The 27,528-nt window shown below is 37.1% G+C and overlaps 1 protein-coding gene across 7 annotated transcripts in view; it reads left to right on the top strand.

Moving 5' to 3' along the window:
• The window catches only part of DPH6 (diphthamine biosynthesis 6), a 197,008-nt gene that overhangs the window by 13,540 nt on the left and 155,940 nt on the right, over window positions 1-27,528 (top strand). For 6 of the 7 annotated variants that reach the window (XR_003515801.2, XR_003515803.2, XR_003515804.2 and 3 more), the window contains one exon: window positions 3,306-3,499. Coding sequence is in view for 3 of the 7 variants with exons in the window: in XM_027571277.2 (XP_027427078.1) it covers window positions 3,306-3,499 (194 nt within the window). In the remaining 4 variants the exon portion in view is untranslated. Of the gene's footprint in view, window positions 1-3,124; window positions 3,216-3,305; window positions 3,500-27,528 lie in introns of all 7 variants that reach the window. The other variant, XR_003515805.2, reaches the window with a different exon arrangement.

Below are 27,528 nucleotides of genomic sequence, written 5' to 3'. Positions count from 1 at the left end.
AGGAGCAGGGAGCCTGACGCGGGACCCGATCCCAGGACCCTGGGATCATGACCTGAGCCGAAGGCAGACGCTTAACCATCTGAGCCACCCAGGCGCCCCCCCTTTAAAATTTCTTATAAGGCCAGTTTAGTGGTGGTAAACTCCTTTAGTTTTTCTTGTCTGGAAAACTCATTATCTCTCCTTCAATTCTGAAAGATAATTTTGCTAGGTAGATTATTCTTGGTTGGAAGTTTTGTTTTGTTTTGTTTTCCCTTTCAGCACTTTGAGTATATTATAATACCCTCTTCTGGCCTGCAGAGTTTCTGCTGAAAAATCAGCTGATAGTCTTATGGGGGCGCAGGGCTTCCCTTGTATGTAACTGGTAGCTTTTTTTCTTGCTGCTTTTAATATTCTCTCTTTATCTTTACCTTTTGATATTTTCATTATAATGTATCTTGGTATGGATTTTTTTGGGTTCATCTTATTTGGAACTCTCTTTGCTTTCTGGACCTGGATGTCTGTTTCCTCAGGTTAGGGAAGTTTTCAGCCATTATTTCTTCAATAAGCTTTCTGCTTCTTTCTCTCTTCTCCTTTGGAACCTCACTAATGTGAATGTTATTACCCTTAATGTTGTCTCGTAAGTCGCTATCTTCAGTTAATTTTTTTTTTTCTTTTTACTGCTCTTTTTGGATGAGTTCCATTGCTTTGTCTTGAAGCTCACTGATCCCTTTTTCTACTTTGTCTAGTCTGCTATTAAACCCCTGTAATGTATTTTTCAATTCAGTTATTGTATTCTTCAGCTCTGTGACTTCTGTTTGGTACTTTCTTATATTTTCTGCCTCATTGTTAAAGTTTCACTGTGCTCATCCATTCTTTGCTTGAGTTCAGTGAACATCTTTATGAATACTGCTTTGAACTCTAAATCAGGGGAATTACTTAATTCCACTTCATTAGGATGTTTTTCTGAAGTTTTTTCTTGTTCTTTAATTTGGAACATATTCCTTTATTTTCTCAGTTTGCTTTACTCTCTCTGTTTGTTTCTATGTATTAGATGAAACAGCCACCTCTTCCAATCTTTAAGGAATTGGTAAGGAATGGGTAAAGTTATGGGCATGCCCCACCCTCAGCTCTCTTTCCCGGCCTTGGTAAATCCATGGGTGAACCCCAGCTCCAGTGCTCTTTTCATGCATTGCCAAAGCTGTGGGCATGTCCTACCCCAGTGTTCCTCCCACATCTTGCTAAAGCCATGAATGTGCTCTGCACTCAGCACTCTTCCCCTGCATCACTATAACTCTCAGTACTCTCCTACAGCCTCACTAAAGCTGGCCTTCTGTAGGAGTTGAACTGTGTTGTTCAGCTTTGCCCTAGCTCTTGGTAGTCTCATGAACTTTTGTGATTGTCTAAGTAGACTGATTTATTCTTGGTCCCCATTGTTGAAGGAGTGCCAAGACCTGTCAGTGTTCCAAACAGAGTGATCTCAAGTCAAGACCTCATTTCAGGCTGACTGGAAACAGATTCTCAGGCAGCAGCTTTTAAAGAATGCAAATATATACACTTCTGTGGGACTACAAGTGTAAACTCTGCTGCCAGACCAGAAGATCTGGAGGTGTCCCCTGGGCAACAGTTATAAAAAGCAGGGCTTCAGACAAGTGTATACACTTCTTTCCAGGAGGTATCAGTGAGCTGTGATAAGGCCACGGGAGGGCTCAAAGAAGGTATCTCCCTGCCTTTGGTCCCTGAGAGCACCCCTGTAATCTCTAGATATGTGACTAACATGAAGCCTGTTCCACAGGTTGAAACTCTAGGACAAGTAGATGGGCCTTTTTCACAGGCACACTTGATTGCTGTCTGTGCAGTGCTATGGGTTTGGTAACCTGTGTAGAACTGTCTTTCTGATTTTTATAGTCCTGTGGGGCCCAGCAAGAGAAGCCCCTCTGCTATCAGGCTGGGTAATCAAGGGGTATCCCTTGTATGGACTGTGCTTGATGGCCAGCTTTAGTGCGGCTGCAGGAGAGTGCTGAGGGTTATAGTCATGCAGGGGAAGAGTGCTGGGTGCAGAGCACACTCATGGCTTTAGCAAGTTGTGGGAGGAGCACTGGGGTAGAACATGCCCACAGCTTTGGCAATGCAGGAAAAGAGCACTGGAGCTGGGGCTTAGCCATGGACTTACCAAGGCCAGGAAAGAGCACTGAGGGTGGGGCAAGCCCATAACTTTACCCATGTAGGAGAAAAGTGCTGGGGGCCAGACACCTGCACTTGCCATCAGTACTAGTAAAGTAGAGAGAGATGGAGAGTGGGGAAAATGATGCTTTCCATCTCCAAAGAAAGTCCCCACTTGTCCCTGCTCCTTCAGCAGACACTTCTATATTAGCAAATGAATCTTCACGTATAATCCAGTCATTTCTCAAACTGCTGACTTTTTGCTGGGTCCTGGGAGGAGTGAGTCATTGCACAAGCTCCTCAAAAGGAGTATCTCAAATCCCTGCATTCCCCCAGTCCTCCTGGGTGTATGCCCCATTGGTTTTCAAAGCCAGATGTTTGGGGGGGGGCTTGTCTTTCCAGTGCAGGTCGTACAGGGTTGGGGTGTCAGATAGCATAAACCCCTCACTCCTCAGAGAGAGGCTTCAGTATTGTGAGATCCCTCCCTATTGTAGGTCACTACTAGGGTTTGGGGTGAGATCGAGTCTCTGCTTCTGCCACCCACCTTGATGTGGCCCATTTATCCCTTGTTGTGGAGGGGGCTATTCAGCTAGAATTCAACAGGAATTATTCCATATGTAACTGTAGTTTTGGTATATCTGAGGAAGGAGGTGAGTTCATGTTCTTTTTATGCAGCCATCTTTGACTGCCTCATAATTTATATATTTTTATATGTCTTGTTTGAAATACTGAATATAAAATATATCAAGAGCATGTAATTTATTTTTACAAATATTTTCACTTGTTAACCAAGTAGCTATTTAGTTAAAAAAGGTTTTTTTTCCTAGAACTCTAGATGACTTTGTAAATAACCTTGAATGATTTGAGAAACATTTATGTAATAGAATCTTTAATTGAATAAACTAATCAAAATTTATTGGCTATATTCTTCTCTTTAAACATTTATTGTATATAGTTTTAAAAATTTATATGTATTTGTAATTAGCAGTAGAGATGACTAGAGCTGATGTGAACTGGATGCAGCTATGGACAAATGTGCAACTCTTTATTTCACTTCATAAATGCAGAGAGATATAGTAAGTCTCCAAGCAGTGAAACTCTGATGAACTTTCAAATCTTTCTTTTTTACTCTGTTTTACTGATTATTTCCACTTTCATTGTTTTAGTGGGGTCAGATGAGCTGGATAGCTACATGTATCAGACAGTGGGTCATCACGCAATTGATTTGTATGCAGAAGCGATGGCTCTTCCCCTCTATCGCCGCACCATAAGAGGAAGGAGTGTGGATACAGGACGAGTGTACACCAAATGTGAAGGTGATGAGGTTGAAGATCTCTATGAGCTTTTGAAACTTGTTAAGGTATGCCCAGTGACCAATTACATCAACTGAATTATTTAGTAATAAATAATTAAAAACTGTTCATTCCATTACCTGAATTATTTAGTAATAAATAATTAACAACTGTTAGTGTTCCAACTATTGTTTGAAAAGATATTTTGTGTTTTTGGATGAAAAGAAAACTTACTATGTCTTTGTATTAAATACTACTTAAAAACAAAACTTTTGGTATTGTTTGGCATTCAGGGTTGTCAGATGATATTTAATTAAGTTTTCCTTAGGATTTTGTAGCTGATGAAATTTTAATCTTTTTTTAAGCAAATACTTATTGAATGCCTACTATGTGCATGGTATATAGTTCTAGGCACTGGAGATAGGGCAATGAACAGATCAGACAAAGCCTTGTTTTGCTGGAGCTTACTTTCCAGTGGAAGCAAACAGATAATAGACAAGCAAATCATATGCTTGGTGGTAAAGAGTATTATGGAGAAGAATGAAACAGTCAAGGTGATAAGGAGTGATGACGAGGGGTGGTCAAGCAAGACCTTTCTGGTATGGTGAAATTTAAGTGGACCTAATGAAAGTGAGAGACTGAGCCTTGCTTAAATCTAGTAAGAGAGGTATAAATTAAATACTTAAGTCCTGGTACCTAAGAGTTTAGCAGCCATTGTGCATTCATTGTTAATTTTTCTAAATAGAAAATTTAGGAGAGAAAGTATGGGACTCATATATCTAATAGATACTATATTCAGTACATGTTAATTCATGGAGATTATTTTATACTAAGCCATTATCTTTTCGTTTTCATTGATAGTTAACTGTTTGAATACATTCTGTATTTTTCTTAACATGAATTTTTTTCAGTCAGCTATAGTCAGTTCATACAAGGCATATCTAATGAAATAGAGACTTTAAGCTGATATTTCCTGCTTGTCTTAGCATTTTTTCACAAAAGAAAGGAAGATTTCTTTCCTTTCTACCAAGGGACATTGCATTTCATTTTCTCATTCTTCAGAGAAGCTCGGCTTTTCAGAAGTTACATTATGAACTAATGTCATGAAAATTTGCTGGTCTCAAATAGTTACTTCAGTGTTATACTTTAAATTTGATGCTGATCAAAGCTTAATACCAATTAAGGATTTTGATTAAGAAAAATATATGAAGCATTTAAATTCTTTCAAAGTTTGCTTGATTGAAATATTTCTCATTTTGTATGTCAGAACATTTTCATTTTTTTTTTACCCTTTAAAAAAGAAACTGATAGGGAAAATTTTTCGAATAATGCCATAATTTAGTTATGGATAGCATAAGAAGTAGATATTTTTCAAAGGAAATTTCAGGGACCTCCCTTCTTTCCTGTGGGAAGAGACATACTAATGACAACTATTTTGATTTTCAAACAAGGGAGAAGGGCATAAAAGTTCCACCTTAAATGGTCTTCTCTATATAAATAAGATCTTGACACTGTTCTCTTTAAGGTGTGAAATAATGAGTGCAAAGTCTGCATTTTTTAAATTTCTTTTTCAGGGTACAAAGAAATTGGGTAATAAGTTTTTAGCATAAACCGATATTACAAAATGGTGGGACTCACATGAGAAGTAATTGGATTGCTTAAAAATCACTGATAACTGATAACTTTGGAGAAACTATGTGATAATAACAGCCTTCCAAGAAAGGGAAGGATAATAAATTACTAATCAATTTAATTAAAAATGGGCAGATTAGTAGTAATTAAGAAGAAATTTCCCTTTTGATCCATGCTGTCTTTGGAGAAATGGATGCTTTGCCATTATCTTTATAGTAACCGTCAGTTATGACATAAATTAATGCTAATGTTAAATCTTGACAACTGCTTTGGAAGTTCGTACATGATAATTATAACTATAGTTGAAAGAGATGTTATCAAGTTGTCGGGGACTAAATAGTTCCTTCTTTTTCTGTATAGAAATAGTAATTTTACTGTAGGATATTTTAAGGACATAAATATTGGAAATATATTGCTTTTATGGAAGATATTGTATAACGAGGTTTTATAGTTAAATCCATTTATGAAACACTGGTGTAAGGATTCCAATAGAGGTCTTACATATTCTAACAAATAATTGAGTAATTATGGAAAAAAACGAATCTAGAAGAACTATAATTCTTCAAGTTAGTGTTTACTCATTCTAAGAAAAAGATGGAATTGCAATTTTTAATCCTTTGACTATTAATGAGCTTTGGAAGCATTTAGATTCATTTTCATTGTAAACATTTATTTATAACAGGTTGCAGTTTTGTGACTTTTATAATGTACGTCAGTCTTTTGGTTTTGTATCTCTTTTTTCCCCAAAATAGTAGAGCTAATTTTTGAGTAGGAGAGGTTTCTTTTTGCAAAGTATGTTGATGACTAATTGCTGAAAAGAAGTCGCAATGATTAACTATTTTGTAGAAGTTTTGAAAACTAATAGAAATGTAATAAGCCTTTATATCTCATAGATTACCAGGTGATTATGACAAGTAGATACATATGTGTATCTCAAAGTTACAAAATAACTTGATTTTCATATAGCTAGTCTTTTTTAATTCTTTAGAATTTATTTAATATTAAAATGTCTCCATGGTTTTCATCTGGATTAATTTGGCATATAGATAACTTGGATTATTTCCGGGAAATACAGTAATTTTCAAATTCTTTGTGTTTTCTTTTTAAGTCATGGAAGAAATGTAATCATTACTGAAGGGTACATGTAAACACCATATCCCTATGGGGAATATATTTAAGGATTAACATACTCATTCTTTCTCCAGTGGTTTGGAGGCACTTCTTACTGTTCCTGGTATCTTCCTCTTTCTTGGTTATTCCCTCTTTTCAAGTAGAGTCCATCTTTAAGAAACTTCCATAGAGAAGGTACTTTGAAATCCTTATATTTTGGCAATGTTCCTTTTCTGCCACCACATTTCATGGATACGTTGTTTGAACTTAAAATTTTAGATTGAAAAGTAATTTTTCCTCAAACCATTGAAGATATTGTGCTATGGTCTGGTAACATTTTGCTGATGAGAAGTTTGAGGCTGATGTGATTTTTGTTCTTTTAAGCTAAGTCGTTTTTCCTCCCTGTTAAATTTTATGATTGTGTCTTTATGGTTGGTGTACTGAAATGTCACAATAATGCATTCGATATTGAAGGTTGCTTCTCCAGTATCTGTTCTGAGCTTCCTGTTGAGTGACAGCATGTGCCTGTCCTTTTTCCCATAATGACCGTTTAGGGATGGTATTAATCCAGGTGAAAGCCAGTCACAACATGGCATTCTCCTGACTATGGTGATTGGATCAGGGATGGTTTTGTTAACCTATGTGTACCAAATAGAATGAAGCCTAGGATGAGAGATGGTTGGCAAAAGATAAACACTTTCTCTAGTACAGAAGGATGTGTGGATGTAAGACCTAGAACTGCTATGGCTTTTTGTTTTTGGATGGAAGAAAACCTGATATCAAATCTGACACAAAACATAGCAGAGCCCATATGATTGCAGTTTGAGGAAGGCTCTGTGACATCCTCTTCCTTTATTTGATAATTTGCTCTCCTGATTCTCTCTATTCTCCTTTTCTGTTACTCTCATTGATCAGATGTTAGACATCCTAGATTGAATCTTCATGTCTCTTGTCTTTTTTCACATTTTCTACCCTTGTGTCATTTTGTTGTACATTATGTGAGATTTCCTTTTTAAATGCCCTACTTTCTTAGCAATCATATTTTCAGTATTCAGTAACTTTGTTTATTGATTGTTTCTTTTTTATAACAGCTTATTTCTCCTTCAATAGATATAACATCAAATTAGTTTTTTTAAACATCATCTTTTGTTTCCTAAAATATTAATGTTTTCTTTAGGGTCTTTTTTCTTTTATTTTTTTCTCTTTCATGTTGTAGTCTTTTCTCAGCTGTTTTGGTTGTGTATTCATATCTAAGAATAAGGCAAGAGCAAAGCTGACTGTGAACATTTTTGATTTTAGAGTTTTCAGCCCCACATCTCACACTTGTTGTACCTGGAGTTCAGGATAATGTAGCCTAGTTTGTTTTCTTCCTTGGCTTTCTTCTCTTCAATACAAATAGTAGGTTACAGCTTCTTATGCTGATTTATCAGTCATTGTTCCTTCTTGATCTGTTGATTCAAGAAATTTATTGAAATCCTTTTGCCATTGATGTCTGCCCCTGCCTGCCCCATATTCTCTTTGTTTTCTAGAGGTTTTACCTTTGTTTTTATTTTAATAAACTCTCTTCATCCAGAAATCTGTGTTAATTTCATTCTAATGGAATTCATTTCATATTCTTCCCAAAGTTGAATATTCAGTTTCAGTCTTCCTCTTCTAATCCTTGCTACTTTTCTTCTCTCATATTCTTTTTCTCATTAGGCATTTTATCTTGGTGTTGATGATCTTAAATTCCTTAATTAACACTTATATTATAATTTGAATATGATAATGAGTAATTGTCTTTGTTTTTTAAACAGAATGTTTACTTTTTATAGAAAAGTTTATAAATAACTGATTTTTTAAAAACTAGATTTTAACTTAATATTTTTAGAAAACATCAATTGCCACTTTACTGTTTGTATTGGTTAGATTTATGTTGATTACAAGAGTTTCCTTCTTGGTTTGTCTCTTTTGCTTTATTCATTTGTTTTGTTTCTTAAATTCCAGATGTGAGTGAAATCATTGGTATTTGTCTTTCTCTGACTGATTTATTTCACTTAGCATTATATTCTCTAGATCCATCCATGTTATTGCAAATGGCAAGATTTCGTTCTTTTTTATGGCTGAATAATATTCCATTGAATATATATATGCCACCTCTTCTTTATCCATTCATCTATCAATGAACACCTGAGCTGCTTCCATAATTTCACTATTGTAAATAATGCTACAGTAAACATAGGAGTGCGTATATCTTTTCAAATTAGTGTTTTGTATTCTTTGGGTAAATATCCAGTAGTGGAATTATTGGATCATATGTTAGTTCTATTTATAACTTTTTGAGGAACCTCCATACTGTTTTCCACAGTGGCTGCACCAGTTTGCATTACCACCAGTAGTGCACAAGGGTTCCTTTAAGAAAAGGAGACTTTATTGACAATAACCTAAAGATAAGTTTGGCTTCAAGTAAACTAGATACAGGAAACAAATTATATAATCAGAATCTTTTTTTCCCCGTTTCCATCTCTTTCTTTTATTTTCTGTTGATTCCATTCTCTAACTAGATCCTTATAGTCAGAAGATGGTTCCTGGTTACATTCTTCCTGGTTCAAATCTAGTAGAAAAAGCTCCAGTCTTTTAAAATAACTCAAAGGAAAACCCAATTATATTTTATTGTCGCTTAGTGGCCTGACTTGTATCATCCATGAGCCAGTTGTTGGGAGAAGATGATTTCGTTTGACTGGTAGGCTTAGTTCATATGCCATTCCTGGAGCAAGAGATGGAGTCATGATTACTGGAACTATAGTTTACTATGGTTCTTTTTATTTTTCCACTTTAAATTTTTTATTGTTATGTTAATCACCATACATTACATCATTAGTTTTTGATGTACTGTTCCATGATTCATTGTTTGTGCATAACACCCAGTGCTCCACACAGAACATGCCCTCTATAATACCCATCACCAAGCTAACACATCCCCCCACCCCCTCCCCTCTAGAAACCCGTTTGTTTCTCAGAGTCCATCATCTCTCATGGTTCGTCTCTCCCTGCGCTTTCCCCCCCTTCATTATTCCCCTCCTACTATCTTCTTCTTCTTTTCTTTTTGCTTAACATATATTGCATTATTTGTTTCAGATGTACAGATCTGTGATTCAACAGTCTTGCACAATTCACAGTGCTCACCATAGCACATACCCTACCCAATCTCTATCACCCAGCCACCCCCTCCCTCCCATCCCCCACCACTCCAGCAACCCTCAGTTTGTTTCCTGAGATGAAGAATTCTTCATATCAGTGAGGTCATATGATACATGTCTTTCTCTGATTGACTTATTTCCCTCAGCATAACACCCTCCAGTTCCATCCACGTTGTTGCAAATGGCAAGATCTCATTCCTTTTGACGGCTGCATAATATTCCATTGTGTATATATACCACTGCTTCTTTATCCATTCACCTGTCGATGGACATCATGGCTCTTCCCACAGTTTGGCTATTGTGGACATTGCTGCTATAAACATTGGGGTGCACGTACCCCTTCGGATCCCTACATTTGTATCTTTGTGGCAAATACCCAGTAGTGCAATTGCTAGATCGTATGGTAGCTCTATTTTCAACTGTTTGAGGAACCTCCATACTGTTTTCCAGAGTGGTTGCACCAGCTTGCATTCCCACCAACAGTGTAGGAGGGTTCCCCTTTCTCTGCATCCCCGCCAACATCTGTCATTTCGTGACTTGTTAATTTTACCCATTCTGACGGGTGTGAGGTGGTGTCTCATTGAGGTTTTGATTTGGATTTTCCTGATGCCGAGCGACATTGAGCACTTTTTCATGTATCTGTTGGCCATTTGGATGTCTTCTTTGGAAAAATGTCTGTTCATGTCTTCTACCCATTTCTTCATTGGATCATTTGTTCTTTGGGTGTTGAGTTTGATAAGTTCTTTATAGATTTTGGATATTAGCCCTTTACCTGATATGTCATTTGCAAATATTTTCTCCCATTCTGTCGGTTGTCTTTTGGTTTTGTTGACTGTTTCTTTTGCTGTGTAAAAGCTTTTTTACTTGATGAAATCCCAATAGTTCATTTTTGTCCTTGATTCCCTTGCCTTTGGCGATGTTTCGAGAAATAAGTTGCTGCGACTGAGGTAAAAGAGGTTGCCGCCTGTGTTCTCCTTTAGGATTTTGATGGACTCTTGTCTCACATTTAGGTCTTTCAACCATTTGGAGTCTATTTTTGTGTGTGGTGTAAGGAAATGGTCCAGTTTCATTCTTCTGCATGTGGCTGTCCAATTTTCCCAACACCATTTGTTGAAGAGACTGTCTTTCTTCCATTGGACATTCTTTCCTGCTTTGTCAAAGATTAGTTAACCATAGAGTTGAGAGTCCATTTCTGGGCTCTCTATTCTGTTCTATTGATCTATGTGTCTGTTTTTGTGCCAGTATCATACTGTCTTGATGACAGCTTTGTAATAGAGCCGGAAGTCCGGAATTCTGATGCTGCCAGCTTTGCTTTTCTTTTTCAACGGCCCTCTGGCTATTCGGAGTGTTTTCTGGTTCCATACAAATTTTAGGATTATTTGTTCCATTTCTTTGAAAACAATGGATGGTACTTTGATGGGGATTGCAATGAATGTGTAGATTGCTCTAGGTAGCATTGATGTCTTCACAATGTTTGTTCTTCCAATCCATGAGCATGGAAGGTTTTTCCATTTCTTTGTGTCTTCCTCAATTTCTTTCGTGAGTATTCTATAGTTTTCTGAGTACAGATCCATTGCCTCTTTGGTTAGATTTATTCCTAGGTATCTTATGGTTTTGGGTGCAACTGTAAATGGGATCGACTCCTTAATTTCTCTTTCTTCTGTCTTGTTGTTGGTGTATAGGAATGCCACTGATTTCTGTGCATTGATTTTATATCCTGCCACTTGACTGAATTCCTGTATGAGTTCTAGCAGTTTTGGGGTGGAGTCTTTTGGGTTTTCCACATACAGTATCATATCATCTGCAAAGAGTGAGAGTTTGATTTCCTCCTTGCCGATTTGGATGCCTTTGATTTCTTTTTGTTGTCTGATTGCTGTGGCTAGGACTTCTAATACTATGTTGAATAGCAGTGGTGATAGTGGACATCCCTGCCACGTTCCTGACCTTAGGGGGACAGCTCTCAGTTTTTCCCCATTGAGAATGATATTCGCTGTAGGTTTTTCATAGATGGCTTTTATGGTATTAAGGTATGTACCCTCTATCCCTATACTCTGAAGAGTTCTGATCAAGAAAGGATGCTGTACTTTGTCAAATGCTTTTTCTGCATCTGTTGGGAGGATCATATGATTCTCGTTCTTTCTTTTGTTTATATATTGTATCACGTTGATTGATTTGCAGATGTTAAACCAACCTTGCAGCCCAGGGATAAATCCCACTTGGTCGTGGTGAATAATCTTTTTAATGTACTGTTGGATCCTATTGGCTAGTACTTTGGTGAGAATTTTTGCATCCATGTTCATCAAGGATATTGGTCTGTAATTCTCCTTTTTGATGGGGTCTTTGGTTTTGGATCAAGGTAATGGTGGCCTCATAAAATGAGTTTGGAAGTTTTCCTTCCATTTCTATTTTTTGGAACAGTTTCAGGAGAATAGGTATTAATTTGTCTTTAAATGTTTGGTAGAATTCCCCTGGGAAGTCGTCTGGCCCTGGGCTTTTGTTTGTTGGGAGATTTTTGATGACTGCTTCAATTTCCTTAGTGGTTAAAGGTCTGTTCAGGTTTTCTGTTTCTTACTGGTTCAGTTTTGGTAGTGGATACATGTCTAGGAAAGCATCCATTTCTTCCAGCTTATCTAATTTACTGGCATAGAGTTGCTCATAATATGTTCTTATAATTGTTTGTATTTCTTTGGTATTGGTTGTGATCTCTCCTCTTTCATTCATGATTTTGTTGATTTGGGTCATTTTTCTTTTTGATGTCTGGCCAGGGGTTTATCAAACTTGTTAATTCTTTCAAAGAACCAGCTCCTAGTTTCGTTGATCTGTTCTACTGTTCTTTTGGTTTCTGTTTCATTGATTTCTGCTCTGATGTTTATTATTTCTCTTCTCCTGCTGGGTTTAGACTTTATTTGCTGTTTTGTCTCTAGCTCCTTTAGGTGTAGGGTTAGGTTGTATATTTGAGACCTTTCTTGTTTCTTGAGAAAGGCTTGTATTGCTCTATACTTTCCTCTCAGGACTACCTTTGCTGCATCCCAAAGATTTTGAACAGTTGTCTTTTTATTTTCATTGGTTTCCATGAATTTTTAAAATTCTTGTTTAATTTCCTGGTTGACCCATTCATTCTTTAGTAGGATGCTCTTTAGCCTCCATGTATTTGAGTTCTTTCCAACCTTCCTCTTGTGATTGAGTTCTAGTTTCAAAGCATTGTGGTCTGAAAATACGCAGGGAATGATCCCAATCTTTTGGTACTGGTTGAGACCTGATTTGTGACCTAGGATGGGATCTATTCTGGAGAATGTTCCATGGGCACTAGAGAAGAATGTGTATTCCATTGCTTTGGGTAGAATGTTCCAAATATGTCTGTGAAGTCCATTTGGTCCAGTGTGTCATTTAAAGTCTTTATTTCCTTGTTGATCTTTTGCTTAGATGATCTGTCCATTTCAGTCGGGGGGGGTGTTAAAGTCCCCCACTATTAATGTGTTGTTGTCAGCGTGTTTCTTTGCTTTTGTTATCAATTGCCTATATAATTGGTTGCTCCCATGTTAGGGGCATAGATATTTACAATTGTTAGATCTTCTTGTTGGATAGACCCTTTAAGTAGGATATAGTGTCCTTCCTCATCTCTTAGTACAGTCTTTGTTTTAAAATCTAATTTGTCTGATAAAAGGATTGCCACCCCAGGTTTCTTTTGTTGTCCATTAGCATGGTAAATGGTTTTCCACCCCCTCACTTTCAATGTGGGGGTGCCTTTGGGTCTAAAATGAGTCTCATGCAGACAGCATATTGATGGGTCTTGTTTTTTAATCCAATCTGATAGCCTGTGTCTTTTGTTTGGGGCATTTAGTCCATTTACATTCAGGGTAACTATTGAAAGGTATGAATTTAGTGTCATTGTATTGCCTGTAAGGTGACTCTGCTGTATATTGTCTGTGTTCCTTTCTGATCTTTGCTGCTTTTAGGCTCTCTCTTTGCTTAGAGGACCCCTTTCAATATTTCTTGGTTTCGTGTTTGCCAATTCCTTTAGTTTTTGTTTGTCCTGGAAGCTTTTTATCTCTTCTTCTATTTTCAAAGAGAGTGTAGCTAGATATAGTATTCTTGGCTGCATATTTTTCTCATTTAGTGCTCTGAAGATATTCTGCCAGTCCTTTCTGGCCTGAGAGGTCTCTGTGGATAGGTCTGTTGCCAATCTAATGTTTCTACCCTTATAGGTTACATATCTCTTCTCCCGAGCTGTTCAAGATTTTCTCTTTGTCTCTGAGACTCGTAAGTTTTACTATTAGATGTCGGGATGTTGACCTATTTTTATTGATTTTGAGAGGGGTTCTCTGTGCCTCCTGGATTTTGATGCCTGTTTCCTTCCCCACAATAGGGAAATTCTCTGCTATATTTTGCTCCAATATACCTTCTGCCCCTCTCTCTCTTTCTTCTTCTTCTGGGATCCCAAGTATTCTAATGTTTCATCTTATTGTATTGCTTATCTCTCGAATTCTGCCCTCGTGATCCAGTAATTGTTTATCTCTCTTTTTCTCAGCTTCTTTATTTTCCATCATTTGGTCTTCTATATTGCTGATTCTCTCTTCTGCCTCATTTATCCTAGAAGTTAGTGCCTCCATTTTTGATTGCACCTCATGAATAGCCTTTTTGATTTTGACTTGGTTAGATTTTAGTTCTTTTATTTCTCCAGAAAGGTTTCTCTAATAACTTCCATGCTATTTTCAAGCTGAGCTAGTATCTTTAAAATCATGATTCTGAACTCTAGGTCTGACATCGCTCTAATATCCGTATTGAGTAGCTCCCTGTCAGACGGTACTACTTCTTGTTCTTTTTGTTGAGGTGATTTTTTCCATCTTGTCATTTTGTCCAGAGGAGAATAGAGGAATGAGAGAACAAAATGCTAACCAGTTAACAACGTCCCCAGAAAATATACTTTAATCAAATCAGAAAAGACCTGAAACCAGGGGAAAACAAATGGAAAGAAAGAAAAAAGAAAGAGAAAAGAAGGAAAAAAAAAAAGATAAAAACAAACAAAAACAGAACAAAACAAAAAAAACAGAATATGATCAAATATGATCCCGTTATTGTATAGATCAGTGCCACACACTAGATTTTGGGTGTATTTTGGTCTGTTAGAAGAAAGTGCCTCCTACAATTTTAAGGAAAGAAAGACATATATATACAAAATAAGAGTTGATACTATGAAGGGATGGAATATGAGTGTAAAGATGGAAAGTATAAAAAACTTTAAAAAAGGAATTGATAAGTAGATGAAAAAAGAAATGGAGTAAAAAAAAAAAGGAAAGAAAGAAAAAAAAAGGGGGAGAGAATGTGATCAGGCAGGAGACTAGAACAAAGCCATACCCTAGAGATTTAGGGTATATTTTGATATGTTAGAAGAAAGTGTGTCTCAGAATTTTATAGAGAGAACAAATTATATATTTATGCCAAACATAAGGGTAACTACTATGAAGGGATAGAATATGACTCTAAATATGAAAAATAAAAATGTTTTTTTAAAAAATAGGGATTGATAAGATGTTGGTTTAAAAAGGGAAAAAGAAAAATTCGAATAAAAAAACAGTTAAAAAATTAACTTTGAAAAACTAATGAATCATGGTAAAAAAGCCATGAATTGTATGTGCAGTATTCCCCTAGCGCTGGAGTTCTCCTTGATGGGTAAACTTGGTCTTGGCTGGTGGTTCTTGCTGATCTTCTGGGGGAGGGGCTTGTTGCCGTGGTTCCCAAAAGTCTTTGCTGGAGGCAGAATTGTCCCGCCCTTGCCGTCCTGGCTAAGCAATCTGCTCGGGTTTGCTCTCAGAAGCTTTTGTTCCCTGCAAGCTTTCCGAACAGCGTTGGAGGACGAGAGTGAAATTGCGGTCTCCCAATCTCTGCCCGGAGGAGCCGAGAACTCGGGGCCCCACTCCTCAGTGCATCCCCAGAGAAAAGCAGTCAGTCACTCCCGTCTCTCTGGTCTCTGGCCACACTCTGTACTCACCTGCTTTGTGACTGAGCATTTCTATCTCTGGCACCCGACTCGGTGTGGAGTCTCCAAACCCAGCAGATCCCTTCGGTGCGCTCCCGCGCCACTCCTCCCCAGGGAGGAAGGGAGTCTCCCCGGCTTTGCCGCTTGCTGGGTTCCTGCTGGAGGAGCAGTGGCCCCACTGTCACCGATCACAGTTTATGGCAACCCTGAGCTGAGAGCCCGCACCTCGGCTCCATCTTTGCAGCTCGTTTCCCTGGTCTCATACCTCGGAACTCTGCCACACTCAGGGACCCCCGGTCTTTCTGTGACCCCTGAGGGTCCTGAGACCACAGTTTCCCACGAGGGCTCCACCCCCTGCTTAGCCACTGGAGCGATGTCCCTCAGTGGAGCCGACTTCTAAAAGTTCCGATTTTGTGCTCCGCGGCTCTATCACTTGCCAGAAGCGGCCGACGGAAATCCCCTCCCCCGCTATCTATCCTCCCGAATATCGCCTCAGATTCACTTCTCCGCACATCCTACCTTCCAGAAAGTGGTCGTTTTTCTGTTCAGTGTTGTTGCTATCCTTTTCTTCCATCTCCTGAGTTCTTCGAACTCAACAGGAGATTTGTAGGTGTTCAGAATGGTTTGATCCCTATCCAGCTGAATTCCTGAGACCAGATGAAATCCAGGTCTCCTACTCCTGCGCCATTTTGCTCCACCCCCTCCTATTTTACTGTGGTTCTGTGGGAAGAACCCATTAGGGATAAAGTGGGTCTCCAAATACAAAGCAGGCTGTTGCTGGTAGAAGTGCAAACTGTGTCAGGGAGGTAAAAAGCAGCAGGTTTCCTGAAAAATAAATAGGTTTCAGCTGCTTACAAACTTGGACACCATCCTAAATGGTTCTTCTTTCAGTATCTCCGTCCCTCCTTTCTTCCATCTCTTCTCTACCTCCTTCCCTCTTACCCTCTTTCAAAAATAGTTGATCATTGGAACCACAACAGTGAGCTTATACTCTGGGACTTGTATTCAGTTGCTCATGATTTCTCCACCTTAATATTCTATAGGCATGATAAACTCAACAAATTCAAAATTTACTCATTCTCTTTCTGCACGAACTTGCTCCATTTCCTATATTTCCCTCTTAGTTAAAATCATCCTCATTTACCCTATCACCTAAGTCTAACCTGGAGCCTCACTACTTTCTCTCAATTCCCATGCCAACCACTACTCTTAGATCTCTAGGACTTGTTGATATTGCTTCCGTGACTTCTGATATCTGACCCTTTGCTCTCATTCTCACCATTCCTGGTTTTTCACCTGTAGTGTGCAGGAGTCTCCTAACTTATTAACTTGCCTTCAGTATTGCCTTGTGCACCATTCAGCCCCTCTACTATACATATCTGCATAAATACTTAAATAACCCGGGATTAAGACAAACAACAAACACATTAGCCTGATACAAAAGACTCTTTAAGAAGAGATCCTTGCATTCCTGCCTGTCTGATTCTGTCATTCCCACACAAATTTCTGGGTTCAAGTTATAATGAACTAATTAGGTTTCTAGGAGATTGCTTTTCATGTCTGAATCTTTGCCTGTCCTTTTCCATACTCTGATCTCTATGCTGAAGAACCTCTTCTCACCTCATACCCTTCTATGAAATTGGGTCTCATTTATCTACTTCCTATCTTTTCCTTGTCTGCTTGTCTATACCTTTACAGTTTTTCTCATGACATTAGTAGGATTGCTTATGTGACTGTCTCTTGCTAGACCGTGAGACCCTCAAAGACATAGGCAGGGGCGCCTGGGTGGCTCAGTCGATAAGCGTCTGCCTTCAGCTCAGGTCATGATCCCAGGCTCCTGGGATCGAGTCCCGCATCGGGCTCCCTGCTCCGCAGAGGATCTGCTTCTCCCTCTCCCACTCCCCCTGCTTATGTTCCCTCTCTCACTGTATCTCTCTCTGTCAAATAAATAAAATCTTAAAAAAAAAAAAAGACATAGGCAGTACTCTTCATTTTTATATCTCTAGTGTCCAACAGTATTTCCAGCAAATGGATGACTTTTAAAGGATTGTTGAACAAATTAGTCCAAACTTTAACAAATTATATTTTATATAATAATTTATCTAATTCAGGGGAGCCACAACACTGTTACAAAATACAATGTAAAAGCATTAGTAAATTCATTTTTTGTTTTTCCACTTAGAAGCTTACATGGAATAGGCATCATTGTGAAACTTTGCAAAATAAGATATCCTATCAGATTTGGCAGTGTAACTATTAAGTGTACCAAGAATAATTTCCAGCTGCAGAATATTTTATAAAAATGCTGAACAGACACTTTTTCAAATTGTTTTTGGTATCTGCATGTTAGGAAACACGCTTATTATGGTGGAAAATTGCTCTGTGGATCTCTTTTCACTTTGAATCTTGGTGAAAAAAAACCCTAGGTGGTTGGGTGGCTTGAAGCAAATCCAAAGGGTTTAGAGTATGAGAAACATATAAGAGGGCCTTAAGATTTTCAGGGAGGACCCAGACATACTGTTAATTAAACAGGCACCTAGCCCTGTAGAGATTGCTCCTGGCTCTTCAGCATTGCACAGCTTGCCTCAAGCCCTGTCAGTTTCCAAGATTTTGGACATTAAACCTGGTCCCTTGGCGCAAGAAATGTTTTGCTAGTATCGATTCTGGACCCCAAACAGAATAGTTGGAATTAGCACAGACAAGTGTCATTTTGACTCCCAGGTGTGATTTTATTGAGGCTGTGTTATCGCCGGCCCTTCAGACAATAAGGTCAAGCATGCATAGAAAGCACATGATGGAAGATCTGTCTGGAAATAAAATGTTGGATTATACTTGTCAATTATTATAGTTTGTAAACTTATCACAGATCTAGAGTCTTCATCTGTAGATTCCCCCTAAAGCCTAGAAAATGTGACTACCTTATTGTAGCAAAATGATCATTCTGTCTCCTCAATCTTGAACTTTCTCTAATATCACTGAGAGTGTATGTATATTAAAGAGGCACATGTATACTATATTTTTTGCCTGACTCACTGCCTCTATAAATTCACTTGTTGACTTTTATGTACGTGTATTCCATTCTTCCACAAACTGTAGATTTCTATTTTAACATCTACTCTATATATTTTAAAGTATGTGGGTATATTTGACTTGTCTTTCAAGCCTCTGTTGTCTGTGTCCTATTGACTTTTTGTCTTTTTTCCTGACTATTCTACCGTTTATGTTGTAAGAAACTTTTTGTAGATATCTACTTTGGAGTTGTGTTGTCTAAGACACTAGATGTATGTTTCTGTCCTACAGTCTTTTACTTCATCTCTAGACCTGTAATTTACCTTGTCTTTGTTATATTGTCTATTAAATGACTGAGAAAATATTATCAAAACTTAAAAATATAAATTACTTTATTCATTTATTGTCATCCTTAACATATTTTTGTAGCACAGGACTTTATTGATAATCACACAACAATATGATAGATCTTAAACTGATCTTTTTACATCTACTTCCCTCCCCCCTTTTTTTTAAGAGAGATGGAGCACATGCACATGCAACCAGGGGTGAGGAAGGGCAGAGGGAGAAAGAGAATCCCATGTGGGGCTCAATCTCATGACCCTGAGATCATGACCTGAACTGAAATCAGGAGTCAGACTCTTAACCAACTAAGCCACCCAGGCACCCCATGACTTTCCCTTTTAAATTGGGAACATCTTCATTCAGCAGATTTATAGTTCCTAAATCATACAATAGCCATAAAAAGCAAAGATAAGATCAATAAATATTTAGAGTTTTTTAAATTATTATTATTGTTAAGAGATGATTCAATGGAGGCCTTCTCTGTGACATGCTGATGTGAGAAAAAATTGAGTGAATCCAAAGATTGTATTAATTGACCTTGACTTTTCCTGTTAACTTTAACTTGATACTACTGCAATTTAGACTCTTTTATGTCTTTCATTCTGCAAACATTAATAGGATGCTTATAATGTACCAGTAGTGTAAAGAGATGTATGAGATAGTCTCAGCCTTCACAGAGCCTGAGGAGATAAGACACATACACAAAGAAAATATTACAAGGTAGAACTGCCACTGGAGAATGCAATTTAAAGGGCTAGAGGGATTCTGAGGAAAAAGCATCTTGTGTTGGGGCATTGGGAGGGTCTTACGGGGGAAATTACATTTGTTATCCTTGAGGGTTGTTTCGATTTTGACAAAGGCAGCATGGGTGATTGGCTTAAAGAAAGTTGCAAATTAGGGGCAGAGCTTAGCCAAAGTCATGGAAGCAGGAAATCATGAGATATATTAGGGAAATAGCAAGAAGTTCAATGTGGCTAGAGCTCAGAGTTTGAGGAGTAGTGGAAAATCAGTCTGAAAGGTTGATTGAAGCAAAAAGAGTGTCTTAAATTTTAAGCCAAGGGTTATCTAGGCAGTAGAAAGCCCCTAAGGTGGTATTTTAAGGTGGTATGTGTCACACCATTTTCTTTCCCTTTAAATGAAAGAGATTAGAATAAAATAGAAAAATATCAAAATGCATTGTACGTAGTAAGGTTAATTATATTTTGTGAAATGTGCATTCACATGTGTGTGTATGCATGTATATTATGTATATTCTAGGCTGTTAAATTGTTATGGTTAAACAAATTTGAGAAGAAATGGATGCTTTCTCATAGACATATAAACTACCAAAACTGAACCAGGAAGAAATAGAAAACCTGAACAGACTCATAACCAGTAAGGAAATTGAAGCAGTAATCAAAAATTTCCCAATAAACAAGAGCCCAGGGCCAGATGGCTTCCCAGGGGAATTCTACCAAACATTTAAAGATGAATGAATACTTATTCTTCTGAACCTGTTCCAAAATTAATAAATAAAATAGAAATGGAAAGAAAACTTCCAAACTCATTTTATGAAGCCAGCATTACCTTGATCCCAAAACCAGACAAAGACCCCATGAAAAAGAATTACAGACTAATATCCCTGATGAACATGGATGCAAAAATTCTCACCAAAATATTGTCCAATAGGATCCAACAGTACATTAGAAGGATTACTCACCACGACCAACTAGGATTTATTCCTGGGCTGCAAGTTGGTTCAACATCCACAAATCAGTGTGATACAATAAATTAATAAAAGAAAGGACAAGAACCGTATGATCCTCTCAATAGATGCAGAAAAAGCATTTGATAAAGTACAGCATCCTTTCTTGATTAAAACTCTTCACAGTGTAGGGATAGAGAGTACGTACATACCTCAATATCATAAAAGCCATCTATGAAAAACCCACAGCAAATATCATTCTCAATGGGGAAAAACAGATCTTTTCCCCTAAGGTCAGGAACATGGCAGGGATGTCCACTATCACCACTGTTATTCAACATAGTACTAAAGTCCTAGCCTCAGCAATCAGACAACAAAAAGAAATCAAAGGCATCCAAATCGGCAAAGAGGAAGTCAAACTCTCACTCTTTGCAGATGTTATGATACTTTATGTGAAAACCCAAAAGACTGTACCCCAAAACTGCTAGAACTCATACAGGAATTCAGTAAAGTGGCCGGATATAAAATCAATGCACAGAAATCAGATGCATTTCTATACACCAACAACAAGACAGAAGAAAGAGAAATGATGGAGTCGATCCCATTTACAATTGCACCCAAAACCATAAGATACCTAGGAATAAATCTAACCAAAGAGGCAACGGATCTGTACTCAGAAAACTATAGAATACTCATGAAAGAAATTGAGGAAGACACAAAGAAATGGAAAAACATTCCATTCTCATGGATTGGAAGAACAAATATTGTGAAGATGTCTATGCTACCTAGAGCAATCTACACATTTAATGCAATCCCTATCAAAATACCATCAACTTTTTTCAAAGAAATGAAAGCAGAGGTGGATTGATAGGGCTTGATGGTGGCTTAAACAAAAAGATGGTATTTAAATAAAAAGTGATAGGGAGTCTATATAAAGTACTTTGTAAACTAACAGTTCCAGTGCTAATTAATTCAGATTTCACTGGGCAGTATTGATAATAAAAGTGAATTACAATAGCTATATATTACAAATTTTATGATATTAAATTTTACAGCACCCTATCTTTGTCATCTCTTTAGGATGGTATAGAAGATGCTCATATCAAGCTGGGGTCATTTAATCAAGATTAACTCCTAATAAATGTTAGTCTTACAACAGGTGTTGGCAAGGATGTGGAGAAAAATGAACCCTCTTGCACTGTTGGTGGGAATGCAAACTGGTACAGCCACTCTAGAAAACAATGTGGAGGTTCCTCAGAAAGTTAAAAATAGAACTATCATATGATCCAGCAATTGCATTACTGGATATTTACCCAAAGAATACAAAAACACAAACTCAAAAGAATACATGCACTGCTATGTTTATAGCAGCTTTATTTACAATAGCCAAGTTATAGAAGCAACCCAACTATCCATTGATTGATGAATGGATAAAGAGGTGATGTATCTATACACACACACACACACACACACACACACACACACACACACACACAGAGGAATATTATTCAGCCATAAAAAAGAATGAAATCTTGGGGTGCCTGGGTGGCTCAGTCGGTTAAGCGTCCGCCTTCAGCCCAGGTCATGATTCCAGTGTCCTGGGATGGAGCTCTGCATCAGGCTCCCTGCTCGGCGGGGAGACTTCTCCTTCTCCCTCCACTGTTCCCCCTGCTTGTGCTCTCTCACTCTCTCTCTGTCAAGTAAATAAATAAAATCTTTAAGAAAAAAAAAGAGAATGAAATCTTGCCATTTGTAATAACATGGGTAGAGCTAGAGAGTATAATGCTAAGCGAAATCAGAGGAAGTTAAATACCATATGATTTCACTCATAGGTAGAATTTAAGAAACAAAACAAATGAGCAAAGGGAAAAAGACAAACCAAGAAGGAGACTCTTTTTAACTATAGAGAACAAACTGATGGTTACCAGAGGGGAGAGGGGTGAGGAGTGGGGAGATGGGCGAAATAGTTAGTTGACAGAGATTGAGGAGTGTACTTGTTTTGATGAGTACCCAGTGATTAAAATAAAAAATAAATAAATAAATGTTAGTCTTGATGGTCCTTTTAATTGAACATTTAATTTTTTTTCATATTATATGTGGTACATAGCAACTAAAATATTTTATCCTTTTTTCTCAATTCTAAATAAAATCACCTAGTGTGAACTCACAGGAGGAAGCAAAATGTATATTAATGAGTTTATCATAATAATGCATTTAGGTGGGATTTAAATTATCATAATAATTGCATTGAAACGTTATTTACTGGTTTTTACCAGTAAATTACTGGTAATGACTGGTAAATTACTGGTAAACCAGTAAATTACTGGTATTTACATGTAAAATATAGTCTTTTTAGCTTTATTGATATAATTGACATGTAATATTATATAAGTTTAAGGTGTACAATGCTTTGACTTGGTGCATTTATAAATTGCAAAACAATTATCATCCTAGCATTAGCTAACACCTCCATTCCATCACTTAAATTACCATTTCCTTTTGTAGTGAGAACATTTAAGATCTACCTTTTTGTGCTGTACATTAGATCCCCAGAACTTGTTAATCTTATAGCTAGAAATCAACATCTTCCTATTGACCCCACCCCCCCCAGCCCTTGGTGACCACCACTCTAGTCTCTGTTTCTCTGGGTTTGGATTTTTTTAGATTCCACATGTGTTTTTCTCTGACTTATTTCACTTAGTATAATGAGATATATGTATATCACATGTTCCTTATCCATTTATCTGTTGATTGGTTAGGTTGTTCCCATATCTTGGCTGTTGGGAATAATGCAGCAGTGAACAATGGGAGTGCAGATTATCTCTTTGAGACCCTGTTTTCATTTCCTTTGAATATATACCCAGCGGTGGGATTGCTGGGTCATATGGTTTTAGTTTTTTTCAAGAACCTCCATACTGTTTTTCCATAAGCAGCTGTACCAATTTACATTCCTACCAACAGTGCCCAGGTATTCCCTTTTCTCCACACCCTCTCCAGCACTTGTTATCTATTGCCTTTTTGATGATAGCCATTTTAACAAATGTGAGGTGATATCTCATTGTGGTTTTGATTTGCATTTCTCTGATGATTAATGATGTTGAGCACCTTTTCATGTACCTGTTGGCCATTTGGATGTCTTATTTGAAAAGATACCTATTCCATTCCACTGCCCATTTATTTGTGAGGGGGTTTTGTTGTTGTTTTTGCTCTTTTGTTTTGTTTGCTAGTGAATCGTATGAATTCTTTATATATTTTAGGTATTAACCTTTTATCTGATATATGATTTGCAAGTATCTTATTCTGTAGATATCTTTTCATTTTGTTGATTGTTTCTCTAGCTATGCAGATTTTTTTAGTTTGATTTAGCTGCACTTATTTACAAAATATAAAGTCTAAATAGGTTCTGTAGGCTTTTGGGCATCATGTCAGATTGAACCTGGCTTCAGGCCTGTAAATTAATTGACCCCTTATATTCCATTTATGGTTTTCCTCTCACTCTATAATTTATCCTTCAAACTCCTGCCAGATTAGTTTTACTAAAGTGTAGATGCAATCACATTCCTCTCTTCACCAAAAATCTTTGTTGCTTACCATTGATTTGTCAGGTCCTCTATTATATGACTTCAACTTATCTTTCATCTTTTCCCAGTATTCCCCTACACGGAACCTACTTTCCATCTATACTAGACTATGTTAGAGCTCATTTTTCCCCCCACAGTCCATGTCTTTCCTGCATAGTGCTGTGTTATAGGCAGAAATAACCTTTCCTCTCCAATTGCGTCTTTCACATGTCATCTCCTTTGGTATTTTCCTTCAAATGCCCCTACTGAATGTAATATCTTCCTCTCTGGAACCTTCATATAACATTGTGTTTCTCTTATAGTACTTAATCTATCTCGATATACAGAGCTACTAGGTTTTGTTTTGTTTTGTTTATCTTGTGGATTTTTGTTTAAAGATTTTAAGTACCTTGAGAAGCAGGGATTGTATTTCATTTTTTATTTTTTATGGAACTTTATACAACTGTTGAACTATACAGGCATTGTGTTTAACTATACTCCTCTGGAATTCATTTATTGCATCTGTAAACTATGGATATATCTTTTTTTATTTATCTGTTTTGAGAATAAAGGTGAAAATATATGAGAATCTCTTTAGGTTTCTAGGAAGAAAGATGCTGTATAAATTAGTTTTGTTTTATTTTTTGTTGTTGTTTTTGTACCCTGCCAACTACATGTTAGTGCCAGGTCTTTCTTCTTTATTCCTTTGCTTCCAAAATAATCCAGTGAAGCTAAATAAAGTCAGGGTTTTATTTTTTTTTTCCATTACATACAAAGTTCCATTAGTGCATTAATATTAAGTAGTAGCTGCAAGTTGGCATTGAGATGAGTGTAATTCCTCTTGACTTTATTAGTAAGTTAATACAGAGAAGAAAAAAAAAGGTAATCATTCAAATTGTGAAAAAGGGTTTTAATACAGGCAAATTTGTATTTTATATTAGATTGAATTTATCTTTCTACATTTGTTGCCTTTAATTTTTGGCCCCCTTGAGTCTTTTTCATACTCTTTCATTCAGATAATTGAACCTTCTAAGGACATGTGGAATTGATGTTTTCTATCTAGTTACCTACATGAATAAACTGACGCGTGGGTCATTTCAAAAGAAGATAAGGAAGTGAACCCAAAGATGACAAAGGTTTTTACTTATAGCTTTCTTCCCATCAAAACTTATTTTGGCATGTTCTTTTAAGATTTAATCCTATGCTTATCTTTAAAATCTAAGCAGTGTATTTTCTATTAACTCATTTATGAAAAGCCTCAAGCAAGAACTTCCATTTGAAAGTTACATGAACTGACTTTAGAGAATTTAAACTTTTGAAAGAGAATATGAAAAATTAAGAGATTTTTAAAATGACTCTTTAAATGTCCAGTGGCAATAGAAAAGGGCCATTATGTGCAATCCTGTATGTGAAAGCTATTACCTCTCAATGCCAGTGGAATTACTTCACAGTTATTCATAACATCTACAGTGCTGGGTCATGTGGTTATTTTGTATACTTACACACACTGGGTGCTTAATGAGCAGTTGTTAAATTAAACTTAGTGAACAAAGTTAAGCCCATCTAACCCTGACAAAATTCAGCTAATATTGTTCCTGATAGATTTCTATAAAAATACATAGAGAAATCAGAAAGGCAGAAATTATTTATCAGACATTTATTAACCTTCCTTATACAGAATTCTTTGCTTCCTACTATAGGATTGATTCCAGAGCCATTGAAATGACCCAAGGTCTATTTTAAGACCAGTTGCCTTATGGATTCTTTCCTACACACTAATTTTGCTGGGAAGTGAGGAGAGTAGGGAGAATCATCGTTATTTGGTAAATAATTCAGTCTCGCTTTTGAACTTTTCGCAATTTAGCTCTTTCAATAATTTTTACTGGTCTCATAGTCATTTTGGTGACTTTCTTAACCCTCACCAAAGTTCCACTAATTTGAGTGGTCATATAACCTGGACTTGGTCATAGAAAGCTAATAAAAATCAGTCTAGTGGAATTCAGTGCACATATATAATATCACATTCTTATAATGTGATATTATAAGACAAGATTTCTTAATCTAGGGGAGAGACGTGTTTTTGAACTCTGAAATTTTGTGCAAAGTTTTTGTATATGTACATTTTTCTGGGGAGAGGTCTGGATTTTTATTATAGTCTCACACTGGTCTCTTCAAAAGTCTAATAACTACTGTTTTAGCCATCAATTTCAGAAAACCTTGTAACCTGAGGGTATTCATGACTACTCAACTCAGGAATCAGTTGGCCTTTGAGCCTGTAGCACGTACTGTGCTAGGTGCTATAAGGTCAGAGGGGCCCTCTAGGCCTTACAAAAAGTAAAGAGGAGAGTAGAATGGAGGTAGCACCTGAGAACAGATGAGGATGACATGCATCTCTCAAGAAGGATATTAAAATTTCAAAGAGAATAGAGTGCAAAGTGGTATCTTAAAATTTCAGGTAGGAAGTGATGGGGACCAGAGAAGGAACAATAGACTTGGGGACCTGTACATGGTTTGGCTGGCTCATAATAGACCCTTGGGTTTTGTGTTGAAGGAGAATAGGGATTCAAAAGGTGATTTCCTTAAGTGTAGCTTTCATTTTTTGAATTTCTGTTGTGTTTAGTGACTTGAGGGAAGTTATTACATTATGCCTTGTTTTATATAATTACTTGCATATACAGTATATCTTCGTTGTTAGCTTATACCTATTAAAGGCAAGGACTGTGTGTTTTTCAATTTTGGATACTCTTCAGTGCTCAACATGAGACCTTGTCCATATGAGATGCTCAAAATTTTTGTTGTACATTTGCTCTAAGGGTGCTGTTGAGGATTTTTACCATATTTTTTTATTTTAAAGATTCATTTATTTATTTGAGAGAGTGTGCACACGTGCATACAGGGCCAAGGGCCAGAGGGAGAGAATCTCAAGCAGACTCCCTGCTGAGCATGGAGTGTAACACTGGGCTTGATCTCACAACCCTGAGATCAGGACCCTGAGATCAGGACCTGAGCGGAAATCAAGAGTTGGACACTTAACAGACTGAGCTACCCAGGCGCCCCGGATTTTTACCATATCACACATTCAACTCTATGACACTCCAGGGGTGGAATTTCTCATGATCTTTGTAATAGTTTTGCCTTACTATAACTGTTGGACAGTTATTATTGTGTGAACACTGTAAATCATGCAACTCATTCTAGTTTTCTTTTTATATTAATTGTTAGAAAGCCCAGAGCCATGTGATTTGTTTTTCAATTATTTCTGCATTATAATTTAATTGATGCTGTTTATGCAGCACTATCTGTCAGGCACTGTTATACATTATATACATTATATTCTAATTTATCTTTATCAACTCTGGTTTATTTTCTCTGTTTTGCAAATAAATAAACTGAGATACCGAGAGGTTAAGTTACTTGTCCAAGATTACACAGCTAGAAAGTAGTACATTGTGTACTTTTAATCACTGTGTTCTTTTGCCTCCTAGCACAATCTCATGTTATCATGCAGATATTATCATATAATAGTACATATATAGTACATATATGTAAATGAATCAGGCATGTGCGAATTAACTGTGAGACAGAGGGGTGGGCCTGTGGT

Source organism: Zalophus californianus, chromosome 6 (assembly GCF_009762305.2).
Source record: "Zalophus californianus isolate mZalCal1 chromosome 6, mZalCal1.pri.v2, whole genome shotgun sequence".
NCBI lineage: Eukaryota > Metazoa > Chordata > Mammalia > Carnivora > Otariidae > Zalophus > Zalophus californianus.
The sequence above is the reverse complement of the archived record's forward strand: the minus strand, read 5'-3'. Positions and strand labels throughout refer to the sequence as shown.